At 43.7% G+C, this 18,078-nt stretch overlaps 2 protein-coding genes across 6 annotated transcripts; both read right to left on the reverse strand.

The window, feature by feature from the left end:
- Positions 1 to 4,154: 4,154 nt before the first annotated feature.
- LOC133919518 (protein TRANSPARENT TESTA GLABRA 1-like) lies at positions 4,155 to 9,047 on the reverse strand. 5 transcript variants are annotated; one of them, XM_062363933.1, is made up of 2 exons: positions 7,795 to 9,047; positions 4,155 to 4,975 (listed from the first exon to the last, which is right to left on the reverse strand). In XM_062363933.1, the coding sequence occupies exon 1, from the start codon at positions 8,858 to 8,860 to the stop codon at positions 7,799 to 7,801; it is 1,062 nt and encodes a 353-aa protein (XP_062219917.1). In that variant the 5' UTR covers positions 8,861 to 9,047; the 3' UTR covers positions 4,155 to 4,975; positions 7,795 to 7,798. The 5 variants fall into 5 exon arrangements, with proteins under 5 accessions (XP_062219917.1, XP_062219920.1, XP_062219921.1 ...); XM_062363936.1 differs by having other exon boundaries at positions 4,165 to 4,519; XM_062363937.1 differs by lacking the exon at positions 4,155 to 4,975 and adding an exon at positions 6,022 to 6,380.
- A 959-nt stretch (positions 9,048 to 10,006) lies between these two features.
- LOC133919519 (mitochondrial import inner membrane translocase subunit Tim13) lies at positions 10,007 to 12,801 on the reverse strand. The gene is made up of 2 exons (XM_062363939.1): positions 12,549 to 12,801; positions 10,007 to 10,328 (listed from the first exon to the last, which is right to left on the reverse strand). The coding sequence occupies exons 1-2, from the start codon at positions 12,660 to 12,662 to the stop codon at positions 10,179 to 10,181; spliced, it is 264 nt and encodes an 87-aa protein (XP_062219923.1). The 5' UTR covers positions 12,663 to 12,801; the 3' UTR covers positions 10,007 to 10,178.
- Positions 12,802 to 18,078: the final 5,277 nt, after the last annotated feature.

An 18,078-nucleotide genomic window follows, 5' to 3' on the forward strand; every position in this document is an offset into this window, starting at 1 on the left:
AGTCAGCGTCTGCTCTCCTGTCCAGCACCACCAAACATCCTCCATGCAGTGGTGATGCCTATCGCAGTAACACCTCCTCATCCTCCTCTAAGCCGAAGCCCAAATGGAAGAAGAAGGGTGGTAGCTCCGGCGGCAACCAGGGCGCCCCCGCACCATCTCAGGCTCTCCCTCCCCTGGGCCCATGGTTATGTTTCAGTCTCGGCCAGGGGCAGTGGCCTGCCCCCCAGGCGCCTCTCCCTAGCAGATCGGTCACTCGTACGGTGGGACCGGCATCCTTGGAGCGCGCCCTCCTCAGGCCTATGTCACCGTTGCCGCCTCGTTGTACCAAACGCAGGCCCCAACTCCCATGAGTGCCTCTCACTCCTGGGATAGCGTTGGTCTGATTTCAGCAATGAACAACCTACAGCTCAGTAATGGGGGCTCGGTTGTGGACTCCGGCGCCTCCACCCATATGACGCCCGACAATGGTATACTCCATCCCACCTCCTCTTCTTCCTATCCTTCATCTATCACGGTCGGGAATGAGACTTCCATTCTTGTCTCAAGATCCGGACACTCCTTCATTCATACACCGTTTGGGTCTTCTTTTGTCTTAAACAATGTTCTTCACGTCCCCTCTCTTGTTCGCAATCTTTTGTCCGTTCGGCAATTTACTCGTGATATCTCTTGCTCTATTGAATTTGACTCCCTTGGTTTTTCTATGAAGGATCTGCATACGAAGGCCACAATTTATCGCTGCAATGGTGGGGGCGATCTTTACACCTTTCCGTCTTTACCAGCCTCAGCTTTTGTGTCTTTTGTCGTGTCTCCTGAAGTCTGGCACCGTCGCCTCGGTCACCCTGGTCGTGACGCCACTGCCTCACTTCAGCAGCCCTATGCTATTCCACAAATAAAGTCCAGCCGCTCTTTGTGCCATGCTTATCAACTTGGCAAACATGTTTGCTTGTCGTTTCATTCATCTACTTCAGTGTTTATGGTCCCCTTTGATTTAATACACTGTGATTTGTGGACATCTCCTGCATTAGCATGTCGGGCTATCAATATTATCTTTTTATCATTGATGATTTCTTGCACTTTTATTGGACTTTTCCTCTGCGTGTCAAATCTAATGTGTTTGCTGAACTGGAATTGTTTTTCCGCTTTTGTCCACACTCCATTCGGGATTCCTATTCGCTCTATCCAAACTGGCAATGGCAAAGAGTTTGTTAACCATGCAACAACTGCATTCCTTGCTCGCCATGGCGTGGCATTCCGCCGGTCATGTCTATATACTTCTCAACAAAATGGTACTGTTGAATGGGCAATTCGCATCATCAATGATGTTATGCGAACTCTTCTCTTTCAGGCTCAACTCCCCTCCTGCTTCTGGGCTGAAGCCTTGTCTACTGCCACCTATCTTCTCAATAGATGTCCCTACACGACTTTAGCCTCTGCCACACCCTACTACAAACTCTATCGGATCCACCCTTCCTACGATCACCTTCGGGTGTTTGGTTACCTGTGTTACCCAAATGTCGCTGCCAATGCCACAAACAAACTCCAACCCCGTTCCATTCTTTGTATCTTTCTTGGATATTCCCCAAATCATTGCGGCTACTGCTGCTATGATCCACACAGTCGGCGCGTCATCTTGTCTTGTCACGTAGTCTTTGACGAGTCTGTGTTCCCGTTCTCTTCGTTAACATCATCTCCACCTTCTTCGGTGCGAGATTTTGATTTTTGCAGGAGATTGATGTGCTTCCCCTTTGCTGCTCACTAGCAACTTTGGCGCCCACCCTGTCTATCATGCCTCTTCCTCAGGTTCCGGTACCAGTAGTCCCTAGCAAGCCGCTCGTGCACTTGGTTTATTCCAGGAAACCACGTGTGGAAACCCAGGCGTCCTCACCAGCACCGGACCGTCTTGTTGCACCAACCTCTACCTCTTCCTCCTAAGGGTCGGTTGCCTCCAAGACAGCTTTGGCACCTGACGGTCTTGCTGCACCGCCTGTTGTTGACCAAGCTGCTCCTGTTGCTCGGCGTGGGCGTGGTCCTCATACCATGCGGACGCGCGCCAAAGATGACATCATCACCCCTATCCAGCGATACAGCTTCTCCACTCACCACGCCACTCCTTCGTCGGTGCACAAGTCTTATCACTCTGCATTACAAGATGCTAATTGGAGACAAGCTATGTCTGATGAATTTCAGGCACTCCTCGATAATGGTACGTGGACTCTCATTCCACGATTGCCCGGTGCTAATGTAGTGTCCGGTAAATGGGTGTTCAGGCACAAGTTCAACTCAGATGGCTCACTGGTACGCTACAAAGCTCGTTGGGTTGTCCGCGATTTTTCTCAGCAGCCAGGCATCGACTATGATGAGACTTTCAGCCCTATTGTCAAGCCTGTTACTATACAAATTATTCTCAGTGTTGCTATCTCCCAAGGATGGTCTATCTATCAACTTGATGTCAAGAATGCTTTCCTCAACGGCACCCTTGATGAGACAGTCTATTGTGAGCAGTCGTCCGGTTTTGTTGACACCAGTCGGCCCCAGCACGTCTGTTGTTTGCTCAAGTCCCTGTACAGCCTCAAGCAGGCCCCTCAGGCCTGGTATTAGCGATTTGCCACCTACATTGCATCACAGGGATTTGTTGCTGCCATCTCCAACACGTCCCTCTTCGTCTTTCATTCTGGGACTGAGATTGCCTACCTACTGCTATATGTGGATGATATCATTATCACTGCCTCTTCTGATGCTCTATTGACACAGCTGACTTGCCGCTTGCATAGTGAATTTGCTATGATGAACCTTGGTGATCTTCACCATTTTCTTGTCATTTTAGTGACACGGTCCACCTCAGGGTTGTTCCCGTCTCAGCGTCAATATGCAATTGATCTTCTCCAGCGAGTTGGTATGGCTAATTGTCACTCTACAGGGACTCCAGTGGATACTCAATCCAAATTATCGACTACGTCAGGAGAGCCTATCGTCGATCCTGCAGAATATCGCAGCATCACAAGAGCTCTCCAGTATCTCACCCTCATGAGACCTGACATCAGCTATGCGGTTCAGCAAGCTTGTTTACACATGCATGATCCTCGTGAGCCTCATCTTGCCCTTGTCAAGCGCATCTTGCGGTATGTCAAAGGCACTCTTGGTTATGGTCTGCATCTACATGCTTCTTCGACTTTGGCTCTCACTGCTTATTCTGATGCTGATTGGGCCGGTTGCCCTGATTCTCGACACTCCACCTCGGGATTCTGTGTTTATCTTGGAGATAATCTCATCTCTTGGTCTTCCAAGCACTAGCCGACGGTCTCTCGTTCCAGCGCCGGGGCAGAATACCGCGCTGTTGCTGAGTGTTGTTGGATCGCCAGCTTCTCCAAGAATTGCACCTTCCTCTTCAGTCGGCAACTGTTATCTATTGTGACAATGTTAGCACGGTGTACATGTCTGCCAACCTGTTTAACACAATCGCACGAAGCACATCGAGATTGATATTCACTTTGTGTGAGAGAAGGTCTCCCTTGGACATATCCGTGTTCTTCATGTGCCATCTAGCCTTCAGTTCGCTAACATCATGATGAAGGGTTTGCCAACCAAGCTATTTCTTGATTTTCGGTCCAATCTTGGTGTCCGGGAACCTCCCGCTGCGACTGCCCGGGGGGGGGGGGGTTAGCACATTGCTTTGGCAGCCTAGGATTGTTTCCTTTTCTGCTAGCGCATTGCTTTGGCGGCCTATGATTGTTTCCTCTTATGCCCGTACATTTATGGTTGGTTTGGATACCTTCCGCTAGTTGTATTCTGTTATACTTAAAATGTAATTCCCTATGATCAATACATATAGCCACCCAGTGGCATGCCTACCATGTGTGGTGCTTTACCAAAACCTCTCATTTCTACACTTATCCACGGACGAAAAAATGGCAGAAGCAAGACAGGCTTACGTACTCGTTCGTCTCCGTGTCGCTGGACAAGTCGAAATGAAGACGAAGTGCTCAGCGGATGACAATACAGGGGGACGTATCGTGGTCCCATCATGGTGCCCTCAACAAGATCCAAGAGTCAAATCCACAAATCCAAGAGTTCAGCCAAATCTTTTCGTCTAAAAACTCCGCTTTGCTGCAATGTAGATAAAAGTAAAACAGTCCAAGATTACGGGAGGGGGGTGCTGTCAGTTTGACAGAGCCAAATCATACGATAATTTTGTACCCAGTGAAGCCAACGGGCCAACCAAATTCAGCCTATTATCTACAAGTCTTCAACCCATGGAAAACAAACCACGTTTTCAATGAAATTCTTGTAAAGTTCCACAAAATTCTTACACTCATGGTATACACCTTTTCCCTTTTGGTTTGAGATCAGTTAGGAATGTCTTCATTGTTCCATGAGCCGAAAGACACTTCATAGGCTACAAGGGTTTCAACTTTCAGACAAAATTCCCTAAAAGGCTCTCTTTTTATGCCCGCTTCATAATAACTTATTGCCGTTTACTTAGGAGCCCCCTTTTGTCTAACATAATTGGAGTCTTACATACCTGAATAACAATTACATGGCGATGAACATAAGATACATCCTGATCAGTATGACATAAGATACATGGTTTGGGACTTCCCAAACCATCTGATCATATAAACTGAGAAAGTAACAGAGCAAATTGAAGAACAGAACCAGGCCAAAACAATGACTGAATGACTTCCTAATCCATTTAGGAATTAGGAACCGATGAGGTAAGGCTAACTCTATGTTTCTACTTTCACAGGGAGATCAGAGATAAATCCACTAGTGCATATAGCTTTTTTCTTAGCTCAAGACAGCGAGGTCAGTCCTTACTAGCCAAATAGGCAGCATATGAGAACAGATACTGTTCCTTGCTGTAGCCTTAGCAGGATGGCTGCTTCTGGTGTACCAAATATGTCAAGAGGTTCGCCAAAACAAGATGCATATAATCAGATGGTTTGGGAAGTCCCAAGGCTCCATAGAATCCAGCTTTCTTCAGAAGAGTTTTGCATCACAAATAAAGGGGTTTTTCATGTCAAATATTTTGGATATCAATTAATAATAACATAATGGGAAAGGATAGCTCAAGAGGTCTTCAGAAAATAGAGAAACTGCTTGGCAGCTGAAAGAGCAATGTTCAATCTTATGAAAGAACTACCTTAAGCTATGCTCCAAACATATGCATTATCCACTGGGCTCAAGGTAATTTTTCACAAGTCATCCCTACTCCCAATTAATTCAGGTGAGCACAAAACATAAATGCTTGCTGCTTTACTTGGTCGCAAAATTCAATCTTTCCCTTTAACCTATCTGAGGTTGCTCATGTGCCTATCTAAGCCCAGAGTTTATGATTTTGATTGGATCTATGGTAAATTTGTGCAAATGCTTTCTGGATGGGAGTCAAGTCTACTACTCTGCTTTTATCTTCTGGAGGTAGGAACATACTGTGTTACGTTTCTTAAGAGTTGAACTTTATGATGGCTTCGGAGGACTTGTTCCACCCCCTCTCAGGAATTGCTCAGAAGTCAGAACTAGCTGAATGCGTTAATGTAATGTCGTCCCAGATCCAGTTGCTGCTAGGAAAGGATGTTTGGCTCTATGTCTGGGGATCGGTTCTTTTAGTGCATCTAAAGCTTGCCTGGCCTTCATGGAATACAATCATAATTCACCTATATACAGTTGGATTTGGAGCAATAACAGTGTGTTAAGGTACGGAGTATTCCTTTGGATATTATTGAATGGCAAGATGAGCACAAGAACAATGATGACAAAGAACTTCAATATTGAATCAGATCACTGTGAGTTATGTAATAATAATTGTTAAAAAGACCTTAATCACTTTGCTTTTGTAACAAAATTTTGCTTGTGAGTTTAGCAAGAGTTGCTGGGATTTATTGGGTATTAATTGGGATCTATCTCTTGAGATTCTAAACCAGACTGGAACAGGGCAGAGACCAGACTGGTAAATTGGTTTTTCAAAGAGCTTATCACAATGGTGTAATGGAACATCTGGCTGCAGAAAAACAGAATACATGGATATGGTGATAATGAAGCAAAGAGCGTCCAAGAGATTTCTTCTCCAATTAGTGAATTGGTTAAATCTGAACAATAAAATTCCTCTAGCAACAGTTCTTTTACATTGTTTATCTACTGTAGTTTGGCCTTGTAGACCTTTGACATAAACTCTAAACCCTATATTTATATATTAATATATATTCAGAAGGGTCCACCCCTACTGTTCCCCTCTAAAAAAACGAAGTCATGTTCTGATGTTCGATAGTTGTCCCCAATAAAACAAGTTCAAATACTGCCTGGGCGAGTTGCTACTCGCTAGTACCAAAGATTGACAATTGCACTGCACACTTTTCGGTGGTAACAGTATTCACATAAAATATCATCTAAAAACAAAAAATAATTTTCATCAGAAAAGAGTAGGGTAGCCTAGGAATTAGTAAATAGCTTATTGAGCAAATGGCAACATGATTGAATTCCATAAGAACTGAACAGGATGAGAATAAGGTTGAGTGATGGAAGGAAAAGTAAAGTTTCAAATGAGAGATTCCTGGCCTACTAAACACTTTGTCTGCTGATATGATGCAGGATATTTATCTTCAAAATTGAAGAATGAGAAGGGAAGGGGATATTTTAGAATCTCTTCTTTCATAATTTCCTCAACTCTTATGGCAGAATCTCTTATCATATATAGAGTATGTGTTTCATTGTATGAATTCTGATAATAAACAGAATCATTTTTCTAATGTTTGGTCATAAACGGAGTCTGAAATTTAAGCTAAGACTAAAAATAAAAGCTTTCACCTCCTGGACATTGTTTGGAAAGATGCAGAGGAAGGGACAGAGGATAGTGGCACAACTACAGAGTTCAGTGGGGAATGAAGGAAAGCATCCTACGAAGGACTTGCATCCTGATTGATGTTATGGTTCAGCTGGAGTTTGAACCATTAATCTTTGATCAGTTGGCACAACCACACAAGACAACTATGGCCTCTCTTGGTGTAAAACTGAACCTCCTTAAGACCATCTCCAACAGCTACCTCAAATTTTCATCCTCAAAATACTATTACAGCATCTCCTATCACTATTACAGCATCCTCTATCACTAACACTATAGCAGTACTGTATCACTGGATACAGGCTCTGTTGAAGATGAATTTCCAGCGCTACAGTACACCGCAAAGTACTGTAGCACTGGAATTTGCAGATTTGGAGACTCCGTTGGAGATGGCCTAAGTTGGTGAAAACTGGGGTTAGCTCAGAAAGATAGGGTTGCTCGCGTAAAGTAATGATGCAGATTGTTTGCCACTATTCATGTGTTTATCCTAAATGGCTAAATTCTAGGCATCCATCACATATACATGAATCTGTTCCCAATTTCGATTTTTTCATCACCACACATTTTCTAAATATAGTTGAGCATTTATAACATGTGGTCAATAGTCCATCAGAAATTGAACTTAGTGCACATTTTTTTTTTTTAGACCATCCCCTTTACCCGGCATTCGTTGGATGCCTCACCGGGGGTGTGCGGGACGGGGGCTCGAACCCGTCGGCTCACTCCCACCTTGGAGGTTTTGCCATCGGGCTACCTGCGCGTCCGCAAATTAGCAAGCTCCAAGCTTCATATAACTAATCAAATGACGTTACTTTTAATTATTCCGCTTCCTTCCGACCAGATTCTACAATTCCAATACTTAACACCAATGTGCAAAATCACCTTCAGTTAAATCTTAAACGCACTCCGATGAATCAACATGAACTGTAGAAGTGTCAAACCAGCATGACCATGGAACCAACCTTGTCAGACCCTGAGAAGCTGGACCTTGTTCTCAAAGGCGATGGCCATCCAGTCCGGGTGGGCGGCCGCCCACTGCAGCTGGTTTATTTCAGCGCCTGCGTCGTACGCTAGCACAGGATCGATCCCCTCGGCGGGCACAGCTGCTGCCGTCTCCGGCAGCTCCCAGATCAGCGCCTGCCCGTCGTCCCCAGCGGAACAGAGGAGCCTGGTAGCCTGTGGCGCCCACGCGACCGCGTTGGCGCAAGCCCGGTGGCGGTGCAGCTCGGCCACCGGCACCCCGGGCGCGCGTATGTCGAGCACGACGATGGCGCTGCTGTCCATGAGCAGCGTAGCCATGTAGCGGAGATCAAAGCGGTTCCATGCCAGCCTGAGGAGAGGCGTGTCGGGGCGGGGGCTTTCATAGACGATGGTGGAGTGCTCCTTGTCCCGGAGGTCAAAGACGCGGACGGAACCGTCGGCCGAGACGGAGGCGAAGACCCCGGCCTCGCCCCAGGCGATGTCGTGCACAGCCTTGTCGTGCGCGATGAGCTGCGTCTCGACGACGCCGCGGTCGATGTCCCAGACGGTGCAGGTGGTGTCGATGGACGCGGTCCCGATGCGGCGGGGCTCGGCCTCGTTCCAGTCGAAGGAGGTGAGGGGCGCGCAGAACTCGGAGGCGGAGGCCTTGCGGTTGTCGAGAACGGAGCGGAGCTCGGGCGCGGAGGCGGAGGCGGAGAGGTCGTCGAGCGGGGTGTGCCAGAGGCGGAGCACGTCGGAGGAGGAGGCGAGGAGGGGCGGCGCGGCTGCTCGGGGGTTGAACTGGAGCTTGGTGGGCGGGTAGGGGTGATCGAATGAGAGCGCGGGGAGGGCGCGGAAGGAGGCGGCGGAGGGGCGGACGGGTTCGAAGGAGAGGAGGGAGACGCGGTTGTGGAAGTCCTCAAGGAAACTGCCGGACGCGAGGACTGGCGCGGTGGGAGAGAAGGCCAGCGCGTAGATCGAGTGCGGGAGCTCGCAGGTGAAGGCGTGCGGGTTCGGCGTGTCCGGCGAAGCCGAGGCGTCCGTGGACGGCGGCTTGGGATGGTCCATGGAAGAGCTGGGTGGATTTGGGGGTGGACTTGGGCTGGGTGATCGGCGATCGGGTTTGGACTTTTAGAGATGATAAAGGGATCGGCCGAGCAGCAGTGATGCGAACACAGCAGGAGGGTCCAAGGCGCGCGTGGAGCGGCAGGTAAGCGGCGGCCGGGCACAAGAGTTGAACGACGACGCGGTCGACTCTTCGGCCCGGCGGGCTGTGGTGGATGGGAGTCAGGGTTATAAATGCGTTTAACCTTAAAAACCGGTCCTCGGTTATTACCACGGTAACTGTATAGCAATTTGCTACAATTTGATGAAAAATGATCGAATTTTGTCAATTTTTTAAGTTTTTTTAATTTTAAATTTAAACTTAACCGAAAACCAGTCTGATTTATGTATACGATACTAACCGAATCCACTCGGTAACACGGTAACTTAACGGCCGGCGATTTTGTGAATAGGAAGGAGCTCGGGGGGACCGGCCGACGAACCAGCCATCGTCTGGTCAAAGCTTGTTTCGATGTATGCTGCTAACTGCCTAACTAACCAAGGGATTTGTGAACAGTCTACGACTGTGTCCCATCGCCAGATCGTGCGATTCGGTCGTTGCGTGCATCTCCGGTCAGTCCGGTCATTCCGTGGACGGGGAGCCGAGAACGATGACGGAGGTGGAGCGTCGGACCGACCACCGGCGATGGGAGACAATCGGACCGGTTGCTTGGGACCCATGCCCCGTCAGGCTCTTGACGAAGCGCGGCAGACGGGACAGGGCCGCGGGTCTTTGCCGCCTGGACAGCTGAAGCGCGCACGGCGGCCTGATGCTCGGTCTTGATGGCTGAATGGAATAGCACAATCGTGCTGACACGCACCTTCAATGTCAACACAGATTATCTGCACGATCACTGATTGCATCACTGAAGGCCATGCATCACTGCTGCCATACTTAAGTAGGATGAGCAAGCTTCACTGGTGCCAGATGCCGCCCAGCGTCAAACAGCCAGATGAAGCGTATTTTGATGATCTCGATGCACAACGCTGCCTAGCTTTTTCCTCTTTCACAGAGAGCAACACATATCTACTAGATTGCATATAATCTTCTGATGGAGACATCCTGCTGCACCCTTCAGGATAACCGCCTGAAGGCTTGGGGAACAGAGAAACAAATCGCAAGTTGAGCACAATTAAGGATCTGCTCCACTTAATAGAGCCTGTTTTCTTTTACTAAAGAACAGAGGCTAACAGGAAAACCTCTCGAGTCTTACGGCGACTAACACTGCATGAAGCACCAAGTGTTATTGTGTTCTTTGAAATCATTTGTCTTCACGTGTTCTCAGCGCTGGGAACTGAACAAAGCCCTGCTGACAATACCAGTTGCCTCGATGTAACGGTCAACGCAACGTGATATGCAGCTGCTCTCGCTTCCACTCAAGCTTGATCCTGGCTTGGTCACACACTTCTCAAAGCACTTTTTCCCGACAGTCTGTGATACAAAGGAAACAATCAACATCATGTTATGCATTTAACAAAAGAAATTTAGCAACAGGTGAATTTCCGGGAAAAGAACATTTTGGCTTCTAGCATGTAACCATAGTTGTTTATACCGACATATTAAGGGCATGTTTGGCAGAGCTCCAGCTCCAAGAATTCATAAAGCTAGTCATCTCTAGCTCTAAAAATTCTTAGAGCTGCAACTGTGGGCAGATTAAATGTTTTTGGTTTAAACATCTTGTTCTTATTTTATACTGAAAACAAATATTTAAACTATTTTCTTTTATCCTAAAACTCTAAATCCTGCATGGATCTCGGAGCTGAAGCTCTGCCTAACAAGGTATGAGAACAGTAGGCACCATGTTTACAGAGTTGTGGATGTTCCAGGGCAACAGAATAGCTTTCAATTTCTCCTCATGTGACCTCAAAGACAAACTAATCAATCAATGTGTCATGACATATGACCCAACATAAAAAATTTAAAATAATGGTACAGCAACAAGAAGGCAGAAATTTTGCTGCTAACTCCTTGTATAGCTCTTGTTATGAAATCCTTTTAAACTGAAAGAACAGGCTTAACAAATATTGCATTTACATCATTTCAAGAATCAGCTAAAAAATCTAGCATCATAAGAAAAGGGAAAACAAGTGCATTGACAAGAGTGTGTGTTAGAAAGTAAACAGAATGCAGAATATCACCATATTTAAAGCACATGAAGGAAACATCTGGAAGTATGAAGCTCAAATCTATTATCCAAATGGTACGTAAACTTCATCAACATAGTCCAGCCAATTATCCAGCTTCCCAGATCTCAACTGGTGCTACGATGTGCATTCCAACTGTTGGATACCGATTTGGATTGTAAGAGTATTTTTTCTATTCTGCACCTCCCTGGATAGTACAAGAGAGTATAAGATGCTACATCACTAGATGTGCGACCACATACCTCATGCATAATTTGAACTTGGTGCATATCACATAATATCTGTATCAGAATGGTGCCAGAATCAGGGTTCCCTGAGCAGTAACTGGTTACCACCAGAAACCAGAAATCTAGGCACGTAAAAGGAGCACCATAGCTCCCTGTGATGTTATTTTATTCTTTTTTTTTTGTCGGTTTGAGCTCTAGATGCTATTAGAACTTGTTGTCTTGTTGGACATCGTTTGTTTAGGAATCAATTGTGGAGTTACCCAACTGAAATTTCTCATTGCTTACTCAGGTGAAAACACTGGTACAACAAAAAAGAACACTAGCTAATTACATCTACTAGTTGGGCACACCAGTTTTCTTTTCTTTTCTTTGAAAAATTAAGGATTTATTCATTCAGACACAAGTCACAGAGATGAGGTGGATATCACACCTCTGTACATCTTGCAACGCCTGTTGCAAGTGGCACACTAGTTACGAGCTTCCTTCAAAAGCTCTAGTGTAGAGGCCTATGAGGCTGGTGAGCATCTGTACCCTGACCGGCAGGGAGAGAGTGGCATTGTAAAAAACTTTCTCTTCCAGATCACCCAGAGCGAAAGAATGATTGCAAGATAAATGAGATGAATCTGAAAAGTCACCGGGATTGAATCAGGAACCAGCTGCTATCAGTCTAGTAGCTGCCCAATAACAGCTCTGTCCTGGGTCTGGGAATTTTATTTGAAACTCTGGCTACAATAGATGGGCACTTCAGCATTAGCATGGCTTCGCCGTGTTCATCCTAAATTATAATCTACAGATGCACCTACGGGTAAAACAGTTTATACCAACACATTTAAACTGGGTAACCCCTCCATTAGGTTTTAAGTTCATGAGGGTGATATAGACAACAAAATCACCCCGAGTTGGGTCTTGGATTACTAAGCTTGTACCAGCAGCCGAATTGCTGATTGTTCAGAACTAGAGGCTTCTACTTTTTTCCTTAAAAATGTTCAGTTTTCCCTTGCATCAAGAACAGGACATGCGTTCAGTTTGAATGCCAGCAACACCTATATAGCTCAATCTATTTATCTATCTAACAACTAATTAGTAGTTCAGTACCTGCCCCAAACAATTACAACAAGAATAACCCCCCAAATATTCGCTCTCTTCAATCAAACGCATTATTTGCGAAATAAAGAATCATCCTAACCCAGTAGCTATCAAGTAGAAACCTAACCATCCATATATATTCGCAATAACAAAGGGGCTGCGAGAAGGAAAGATTGCAAGAGATATATTCTGACCTCAAGAAACTCCTGTGCGTAAGCCTGTGCGAGCTGCGCCTTGATCTGTTCCATGACCGCCTCCGGGTTGGGGTTCCCGGACGGCGACAGCGACGGCGACGAGAAGGAGTCCATGAACGCTTGCTTCCCCTTGCTTTCTCTCCAAGTCTTCGCAGGTGATCGGCGGTTACAGGCTACTACTACTAGGAGTTCTCCGCCGTGGATGATTTTGCCGAGCACGGAGGGTTACACTGCGCGGGGGCGGCCGGGAGCGGGGTAGCAAAACCCTAGCGAGATGGTCGGATTCCTTGAGAAAAACAAAGGCCTAGCCCACCTTCACCCAAAGGACTTGGCCCAACAATTCTGTAAGCCCACGTATCAAAAAGATGTTATGTAAGACCATAAGCCCATTGTACTTTAGAATTCAACTATATGAAGGCGAATTATTTTTATTTTTATATTTAGAAAATCAAAAAATTGCAAAACTAGAAGTTTGTTTGAAAAACTTATAAAAATAGGTTATTATCGTCTGTTGGAAGGACGATAGCAAGGCATCGCCCTTCCCACACGCGATATGTTTAAAAAATAAAGATATTATCTTTCCAACGGGCGACAGGTTAAAAAGTATATTGCATTCTATTACTCTCAAAATTTAAAATATTATCGAAATAGTCATAAAATCTTTAAAAAATGTATATTGTAGAGGATACTATGATCTAGCTCTAAAAAAATTCAAATAAAAAGATAAAAACTCTCAAAATTCTTTGTACATAGTCTGTCAATGAAATTTGTCTTTTTTGTTTCTTATTGATCAATAAAATTTGTATTTTTTTATCATTGTAAAAGTAATTGTTTGAATTAAATTTTTTGGATAGATAGATTATAGCATCCTCTACAACATATTTTTTCATTACTATTTCGATAGTGTTTTGAATTTTAAGAGCAATAAAACACAGTGTTTTCTTTATTTTTTAACCTATCACACGTTGAAAGGAGATATATTTATTTTTTAAACCTATCAGCCCTAGTAGTCCATTTTTGTAATTTTTTTCAAATGAACGTTTAGTTTTACAATTTTTTGATTTTTGAAATATAAAAATAAAAAAGTCATATGAAGGGTGGCTTATTCAGATATGCAATGGGTCTCTCTGGTGTAACACCCTGCCTCCAATATTTATTTACATTCTAGCTCACCTATGGGATGGGCTCACATATGTATAACATATCTATTACACTTGTAATCATCCATTCAAGTAAAAGGATGAACCTGAAGGCACTATATTTGAAACGCAAAGACTTATAAGTTAGCCCTAGCATATCTAAACTATCAAAGTGGTACTAAATTCACAACACGGGCACACTCGAGACAACTAGATCGAAACCAAAAATACTAATGGATCGGGGCATTACACCCACCTTCAGGGTTGACGCCCACGATAGCTTATCGCGTAAGAGGCAAACAAATACCTAGGATCTTTCATCGGTGCTACGGCCATGCCATGTCCCCTCAATGGATCGATATGCATGCACTCATGTAGCGAGAGTTGGCTCTAATACCATATGTAACACCTTATCTCTAAAATTTCTCTTACAGCTCAGCCCACTTGTGCAGCAGACCCACATGCGTATAACACCTCTATTGTATTTTAGTCCTCACTTCGTGTAAAAGGGTTAACATAGAGGTGTTATGTTTAGAGCGCAAAGGCTTATAAGCTAACCCTAACATATATAAATTATTAAGGTGATACTAAATCTAACACGCTGGAATACTTGGGTCACCTAGGCTGAAACTAAAAACACTAATGGGCTGGTATATTACATTTGGTACTTGTATTCGATATACAATGACCCTGTTTGATACTCACTCTGTTGCCTTTTCTTTTCTTTTCTGAAGTTTGAGTTTTGTACATATCAAATATTATAAATTCTAGACAATCAAGTTAAAGAAATTTCTTTTTTTATAAAGGAAGTACAACTTCTGGCCTATGTAACAGCATGTAACATCTAGATTCATATATAAGTGGTAAGTATTTCGATGATTAATGACAATCGTATCATTATGACTAACAAGTGTGCTTTGAAGGGTATCAAAAATTTAGTTCACAATAATGATTGTGTATTTTTGGTTCCTAAGTTGATTCTATGGACGATCAAAGGATATGAGCATCAATATTAAGGATCTTCTAGTTCTAAGTGTCACAAGAAGATGAATGATACTTAGAGTAGTATATATCTCTTTTCTTAATCTTTTGACTGTACTATAAAGAGGGGCTAAGAGTAGTAGTATAACCTAGTTGAGTATAAACTTGATTGGATACACACTTGTGAAATTTTAGCACTAGGTAGCTCACAGAAGCCCATGGATGAGATGTCAAAAAGTTAAAACTCGAGAATGGTTTAATTGGACGAGTTCAGAAGAAAATGCATACACCGGATAATCCGGTGATCAGGAGGTTATACGTATCAGAGTATTTTTGGTTCTGTGCAGAGAGGTGAAAACTTCACCGGATGGTCCAGTGTTGAACCAATATGCACACCTGAGTGTTTTATAGGAGAAGTGCAAATTCTTCAGAGGATGAAATTGAATACACCAGATGGTCCGATGTTCACGGGTATGAAGCACTGGAGCATTTTTCAAAAGATTTATTTTTGGTTCAGTGAAGTTGTTATTCATCGGATGGTTCGGTGTGTGTTGAAAGAGATGCGTCGAAGCATTTCTCAGCAGTAACGCTAATAACGACTAGCAGTGTGCGAGCTTTAAAAAATATACACACCAGATCATCTGGTGTTCATAGGAAATGTGGTTGGTTGAGCAACGGCTAGATTTTGACCTCTAGCCTATAAACACCCCCTCACTTGGTCTCACTTTAAATCTCTTGCGAACCCAGAAAAGCCTATACAATGTGTGTGTGTCATCAAGAAACAAGAGAATGCACTAGAGTGATTTTTAAAATTCTTAATCGAAGATTAATGACATAATTAGTGCATAGAGAGTAGCAAATGTACATTTAGCTGTAGTTTAGCCTTGATCTTGGCCAAGTAAAGCTATTAGTTTGTTACTCTTAATGGTTGGCAACACTTAGCCGGTCTTGGTGAGCTCTTGGAGCTCTTGTGGGAGCCCTAAGAGAGACTTTATGCTTGGTTTGATGCCCGCCAATCTGGAGATGGACAAGTGATAATCATGAGGGGGCACTGAGTCTTGGTGGCTCAAGCGAGAGCGATATCCTTAGTTGATGCTCTAACGAGGACTAGAGGGGACTGCCAACTCATCGATACCTCAGGAAAAAATTGGTGTCTTCTTATTAATCTCTTTACTTTCTCGCATTTACATTCTTGCAAGCCTTCAATTCTGTAATTTACTTTGTGTTCTAGCTTGCTTGTTTAATTGCCTTCCTCTAGTTTGTTCATGTAGTTGCATTATCTTTCATCTAGGATAATGTGGCTACTTGTTATAAAATTCGGTAGAAGTAATTTTAATTAGAGCCCAATTCACACCTCTCTCTTAAACCATTCGATTCTTTCACAAGATGACATCAAGGATACATGTAGCCATTTCACTGCCATCGTCTAGGAAATCCGAAACAAATCGGCTTATCATATATAGAAATTTCTCGGTAATCAACTAAATAACGCATAATAACATTCAAAATAAAATAAACTATAGTTATCTTATGCCCTCGGATGCCTTATTAACTGGAGTTGTAAGGGTGTGTCTGGATGTTTGGACCAACTCTTACCTATACAGGATGATTCAGGTGGATGGGATGGTCCTGGATGGATTGATACAGTCTAGATATTTGGTTGGTTGTATAGGATGATACTTATTTTTGTTTGGTTGGTTGTTTAGATTAGACGACCTTATACAACCTCATGTTTGGTTAGTTGAATCTATTCATATAAGATCATCTCTTCTCTTCTTGTGGTGAAGTTACCTCCTGCTGCATGCTTGGTACAGCTAGCTAGACGAGGAGGAGACCCTGTTGCCATGGTCTTTCCTGCTCAGAGCTTGCTGCTTCATAAGATCGTAGTAGAAGGAGGGAGATAGGGACGATAGAAGCAGGCTATAATGCTGTCGCGTGATTTTACAGAAGGTAGAATTTGCAGGTGGCAAATTGTAACCAAATGCTGGCTAATGTTTTTGAGTTTTGATGTCAAAAGAAGATGATATTTTGTACTAGTGACGACTTTTTGTGTTTGTATAGATACTTGTCAATCATAACTATCAATACTTTTTCAAAACATTCTTTGCCAACGGCAACACCAAAATATGAATGACTTTTTTCTCCTACCAACTGAATTGATTACTTTGCATCAAAACCTCTTGCATTAATCAAACATACGCATGTAACTCGTCAATCCAATCAAAAGCAATGGAATGAAATTAATTTGATATTCATGACCCCATCATAGAGTTCTAAGAAACATCAGACGCATGACCTTCTTGCACTCTGACAAAGCTGCACATTCTCCATACATTTTAACCAGTGCATTTGAAACAGAAGTATCTAATAGAATCACAATGCACTTGATAGCCTATAACTAATAAAAGTCTCAAGCATGCACAGGAACTCAAACCATTGATTGTTGGAAATCAGCACAACAGTCAAATTCAGATGGACCCATTATCACTAACTTCTCAAGTTCAAAAATCCATATGGACCCAATATCATAAGTTCACAAGTTTTTTTAGGCTGTTTCAGAACATCATTAGCAAAAGACACTCACATAACTACCAGGTCACAAGTTAAAAAGTTAACAGGTTCACAAAAGATCATATCTCATACTAGCAGACCATTAGCAAAAGCAGCTCCAAAAGACACTCGTAGGTAACTAGCAAACCATTAGCAATACATCATATCTCATACTGGCTATGGATCTATATCTGAAAGGTGCTTCTTGATGTACCTAGCAACCCAAATCATTTTTCTTGAGAGAGGGAGTTTGTAGAATGCTCTTGCTTGCGAAGGATTCTCACACAATAGGTATAATAATGATCCAGATATGCCTCTTGGAACCTTGAAATGCTCATCATCATGTCACTGTAGAGGCCCTCAAGAACATTATTGTCTAGAGTTGCGATATTAGCTATAGCCGTGGTCATTGACTAAGACTCATGTTCATCATAGCCACCATGACATCCTCAACAACTATGTTGGGCTTCTTTGCTACTGGTGGTTTGAACCCTAAGCTCTCCCCAGCAGTGTTGCATAACCCTACTTCCTCTTCACCACCCACTTATTCATAGATTGGTGTATCACTTGTAGTGATTGTGCCTGTGAATGGGGACACATCGTCTGCTGCAATGACATATGTGGCAAGAGGCTCATTTGCTCCCTTAGCATATGCAACAATTGCCAAACTTTTACCAAAGATAGTGGTAATCTCATGGTAGTACTCAAGTGGAGTATTCAAGTAGTTGGCATCATCACGGTGGTCCTGTAAGAACATAGTACACATAGTTAGCAATAATAATGTAGCAAAGTTGTATAGATAGGACTATTCGATATAACACTAACCTTGATATGACCATTGTAATACTCTGGCTCAAGAC

Source organism: Phragmites australis, chromosome 5, assembly GCF_958298935.1.
Source record: "Phragmites australis chromosome 5, lpPhrAust1.1, whole genome shotgun sequence".
Taxonomy (NCBI): domain Eukaryota; kingdom Viridiplantae; phylum Streptophyta; class Magnoliopsida; order Poales; family Poaceae; genus Phragmites; species Phragmites australis.